The sequence below is a fragment of the Triticum dicoccoides genome, chromosome 4B (genome assembly GCF_002162155.2).
Source record: "Triticum dicoccoides isolate Atlit2015 ecotype Zavitan chromosome 4B, WEW_v2.0, whole genome shotgun sequence".
Classification (NCBI taxonomy): domain Eukaryota; kingdom Viridiplantae; phylum Streptophyta; class Magnoliopsida; order Poales; family Poaceae; genus Triticum; species Triticum dicoccoides.
The window spans coordinates 683,702,396-683,707,089 of NC_041387.1; the positions used below are offsets into that span (position 1 = coordinate 683,702,396).

Here is a 4,694-nt window from a genome sequence, read left to right on the forward strand (position 1 = left end):
GCCCGAGGTCTTAAATTAAGTTGACCGGCGAGGGGACGGGTAGTTGGGCGACCGCCAGGTGAGACACGGCAGACATTGAGAAGGCGCGCGTCCACGCCGACGCATTTGGGGCACAAATTTGGGCACCAAATGCGTTGGCACAGACGGGTTTTGGGTTTGGGTCGGCACGTTGGGCCTCCACTTTTGTCCGTGCCGACCCAAACGGACAGCGGCGGATGAAATGGGTCGCCCCGTTGGAGTTGCTCTAAGCTTACTTATATTGAAACCAAATCATAAGGTGAACCCTTGTTTCAACACCACTTTTTCTACTACACATGCACCAGTTCTTTCTTCATATATAATACTCCCTCCGTCCCATAATATAAGAAGGGCATTTATCTTTTACATTACACTAGTGTCAAAAAAAACGCTCTTATATTACATTACGGGACAGAGGGAGTATCAATCAAAACACAAGTCAGGAGGGAGGACAAGAAGAACCGCAGAGACACGATGGTGAGTTTGCAGACGAAAACCGTGACACTCAAGGCCGAATCATTTGCTTGTGTTGCCTTGAGAGAACCCAACAACATGGTGACCTCCTCTTAATTCACCTGGCCTTCTTAACCAGTGTGAGTGTGGAGGTGCGGAATTCTGCGTCATCTTTAATGAAGCTCCACCAGAGATAGGTGAGGGGAACGGTGCTCGCGTGCCACAGCGAATGCGCATCCGCATACCTCTTGTACGGAGGGAAGTCAAACACCTCAAGAAGCATAGCTAGAGCTCCTCCAAACACAACGACCCAAAGCTTCAACCGTGACGGATGACGGGTCACGCCAGCCCAGGTTGCCCATGCCACAATTTGAATCACACCCATCGCCACACAGACTTTCATGTTCCATCCTGAAGAAAAAGGCAGGCACATAAACGCAGCAGATGCACATGAATTAATAATATGTTTGTGCAAGTGTGTGTAAGGTAAAGATGATCTAGAAGCAAAAGGAACTTTACCGTAGTCAAGCTCGTAGAAGTTAAGATACAGGATGTGTGTTGTGACGAATGCTAGAATAGGTGCAGCAACCATCACCCTGGCAGGCCCCTCCTTGACATTAAAAATTCTTAGCAATGTAACGATTAAAGAGTAGCCAAGTACGGCCACAGCTGAAGAGTAATCCAATTTCTCAGTCAGGTCTATATCCCTACAACACAAAATGAATGAATGAATGAATGAATGACGCTGAGCAAGATATCAAACCCAATATATTATTATCACAGCAGCATGCCCAAGCTTTGATTGAGCAAACGTGCACCTGGTATGGAATACGGAGCTCCAGATCCATGCATTCATTGATAATATTGCATAGATATGCCATAAGCCAGTGTATTCGTAGTACGTCCTCTTCGTCTGAGGTCTAAGAGGTAATCTGCATTTCACTAGCAGGTAGAACGAAAGCCAGCCAGTGAAGTGCATCAATAGGTTGAGAGCAGACAGTGCGGCCGAGAGGGGCTCCTGATACATACACGGCAAACAGGTTAGTAGTAGTAGTCATCATGGTGAAATACTAGTAAGTATCACTACTCATCAACGTACAAGCCAAATGGTTACATGCCTGGAAGACAGAGACACGTTTGAAGGGCCATTTTCCATGATATTGAACAGGGCTCAGGCCACCTAATCGCCGTTCCTCTTCTCTTCGCATCATGCAGTAGTAGCGGCAGTCTGTCATACAGTTTAGTTGCTTCCACTGCATGCCAAGGGCCTCCTGTGTGTACCAAGAACTTCCAGCAGATATGCTGTCGTTCTCCCGGGACTGGCAGTGGCTGATGATGTTGCTCCCAATAATCCCCGTATTCTGACACTCCCCCACACAAGTTCTGCAGGTCAATCACAACGCAAGTTACCAGGAACTTCTAAACAGTGTGACATCATAATGAAGTACAGCCCCTAACACAATGTATAGCTCCTAACCAATGGTTCTACAATATGTGGCACAAATCAAGAGTGATAAAAAGAAAAAAATTCCAACAATAACTGAGGCAACGATGTCACAATAGTTAGCTAAAGGTGGTCAGTAGATGCACAGCAACTGCTGCAAAAATGAGTTTGTCTGTTATAATTTCTCTTTTCATAATCAAACAAACGTGTAAAAGGACATACTATGTTTTTTTTTCAGATACAAATTTAATGGTTTAATTTTTGTGACACATAAGCCACATTTTACTAGTTAAATTCATGGTCAAAAGTTGACTTCCAAAAAGAGTGTGTGCCTTCTTTTGTAGTCGGAGGGGAGTACTGACCCAGTATTTCAGTCAAGTCGGCAAGAAACAAAAACATATCTCACAAGTCACAATGAAGTAACAAGAAAGGATCAAATATATTGTAACAACCAACAACCATTATAGTCCTTGACATAAATAATTTCAGTCAAGTGAGTACGAGAACAAAACATACTGTATTTCACAATGAAGTAACACAAAAGGATCAAACATATAGTAACAGCCATTACCACAATAGGTATGATATGTTTATACACTTTTAAATTGCTCTTAAGTAGGTGCGGTAGTATAGTGACCAGAGTTGCATCTAACAACCTCTAGCTAGTGCTCCTCTGAATCTAATAATAAATTGTTTGACCTGCGGTCTCTCTGTCCATCTAATGAGTGTGACGAACTAATTTAGCATGGCAAGAATACCAATCGTGTATCACACTTAATCTTTGTGCATCAAATCTAATCTAAAGGATGTAAAATGGGAGACAAAATTGTGTAACTCAAAGTATGGCACCATCTTCTCACATATTATTCCCTCCATCTGAGTGCTTGTGACTGGATCCACTTAGCTGAATCCACCTTTCTACCAATTTACTAGTTACACTAGAAAGTAGGTGCGGTAGCAGGAACGATGATATGTTTGCTGTCCCACACTTAGCTGAATCCCCCACACGAGTTGTGCAGGTCGAGTGCGAAGCCGGACCTCTCCTTCCTCTGCATCCTTCATAGCAGAAACAATAATCTCCGTATTCTGACACTCCCCCACACTTAGCTGAATCCCCCACACGAGTTGTGCAGGTCGAGTGCGAAGCCGGACCTCTCCTTCCTCTGCATCCTTCATAGCAGAAACAATAATCTCCGTATTCTGACACTCCCCCACACTTAGCTGAATCCCCGCGGGACTAATTGTTCTCAATTCTTAAATAAAATAAAAAGAGAACGCATCCACAATAGTTTTAAGGTTGTATCGTTCCATTGGCAAGGCGAAGTCAAAAAAATAACCATGTTAGATGGACGACAGTGTCCAGTTTTCCTTGCAGTTGAGATATTTGCAATCAATCAAACTGTAGGATAGTCAATAATGGATTCCAGTAGCAACAAGGCTAAGATATCACAATTTGGAGGTAGAAAAAGAGATTTAATAATATTTTTAACCAACTAGTACTAGTGTAGGTAGGTAAGATGAGGAAACATGAGGTAAAGTTTTTTAACCCAGTTACACATCAACATGATATATTCAGATCTGGAAGGGAATCAATCAAGTATAATAAGAAAACAAAGAGCAATGGTACATCGATCATGTGCAAGTGCTGCAACAGGAGATGAGTCACCATACCTGTAGTGCGGATCAGCATCTCCCCGGCTGGCCTGGACGGAGACGGAGACGAATATCCCAGCGAGTGCAAGAAGGGAAGCCAATCGAACTAGGCAGAGGAGGCTGCTTCTGGCCATCCCTCACGGCGGCAAGCAGTAGTAGCAGGTATGGATTCGTTGGTTACTGGGCAAGAAAGGGATCTTGACTAGACCTACACCTACACCTGCACGGAAGTCGAGTCGAGTCCTAAAATGCAGCGACACACACAGATATGTAGTAAATTCGCCATTTTGGAGAAGCAGAAACGCATATACATACAAGGAACAGCGGATTACCTTCTTCTTCCTGTTTGCTGTCCCGCGGCGAGTGCCAAGAAGTGGAGATCTAAACCGGCGAGCGAGCGAGCGAGGAAGGAGAGGACGACTTGGATCTCCAGGAATGGAACGATGCAGAGGAGAGGAGAGGAGAGGAGAGGAGAGGAGGCTGCTCGGCCTCAGCGGCGAGGCTATGCTATGCTATGCTAGACGCAGCCTGCAGCCACCGACCGCCGCCGGCAGAATCGGAGGTCGACTGGGTGTGGGTGGCTGGCTAGGTCTCTTGATTTTTCTTCTTTTCTTTTCTTTTCTTTTCTTTCTGGGCCGGGCCGGACCGGGCCTGGCTATTTTTCAGGCTGGAAACACAAGTCCGAGCCCAGCCCAAAAAAAAATGCAGTAAATCAAGGCCGGACAACCCCTCAAAAAGAAAAGACATTCATGATTCGGTAATAAAGCTTTGTGAGATTCTAAAAAAAAAAAGTCTACGCGTCGGCCGGCCGGCTCATCTTTTGAAAACATTAACTTAACCGGGTCGCAAGCTGTTGGATCCACCATGGGATAGTCGTTCGATCCGACTAACGTCGCTTGCACCATGATATGGGTCGTGTTGTGCTCGGTCCGATCCAACTCACGAGGTTTACAAAATGGATTATGTTGCGCGCGAAGGCTTGGCCCGCGTGGCACTCGAAGGTTTTGCAACCAGACCTTTGCAACACAAGCCATCAGTGGCGGAGTCAGGATTCGAGTATAGGGGGGCGAGTACGTACATTGATCGAATCTCGTTGATAATTACTAGTTGCTTCTACTAAAATTGT

The 4,694-nt window shown here is 45.1% G+C and overlaps 1 protein-coding gene across 2 annotated transcripts; it reads right to left on the reverse strand.

The window, feature by feature from the left end:
- Positions 1-270: 270 nt before the first annotated feature.
- Positions 271-4,148, reverse strand: LOC119292375 (post-GPI attachment to proteins factor 3-like). 2 transcript variants are annotated; one of them, XM_037571233.1, is made up of 6 exons: positions 3,901-4,148; positions 3,587-3,788; positions 1,590-1,854; positions 1,290-1,489; positions 991-1,178; positions 271-882 (listed from the first exon to the last, which is right to left on the reverse strand). In XM_037571233.1, exons 2-6 carry the CDS (start codon positions 3,700-3,702, stop codon positions 590-592), a joined length of 1,062 nt encoding a protein of 353 aa, XP_037427130.1. In that variant the 5' UTR covers positions 3,703-3,788; positions 3,901-4,148; the 3' UTR covers positions 271-589. The 2 variants fall into 2 exon arrangements, with proteins under 2 accessions (XP_037427130.1, XP_037427132.1); XM_037571235.1 differs by having other exon boundaries at positions 3,587-3,811.
- Positions 4,149-4,694: the final 546 nt, after the last annotated feature.

What these genes read in the sequence shown, in the direction of transcription:
- LOC119292375 (XM_037571233.1), bottom strand. Translation starts at nt 3,702, where the DNA reads ATGGCCAGAAGCAGCCTCCTCTGCCTAGTTCGATTGGCTTCCCTTCTT. An exon ending in AACGTGTCTCTGTCTTCCAG is followed by an intron (nt 1,490 to 1,589) that starts GCATGTAACCAT and finishes TGTATGTATCAG; the next exon opens with GAGCCCCTCTCGGCCGCACT. An exon ending in CTTCTACGAGCTTGACTACG is followed by an intron (nt 883 to 990) that starts GTAAAGTTCCTT and finishes CTTTTTCTTCAG; the next exon opens with GATGGAACATGAAAGTCTGT.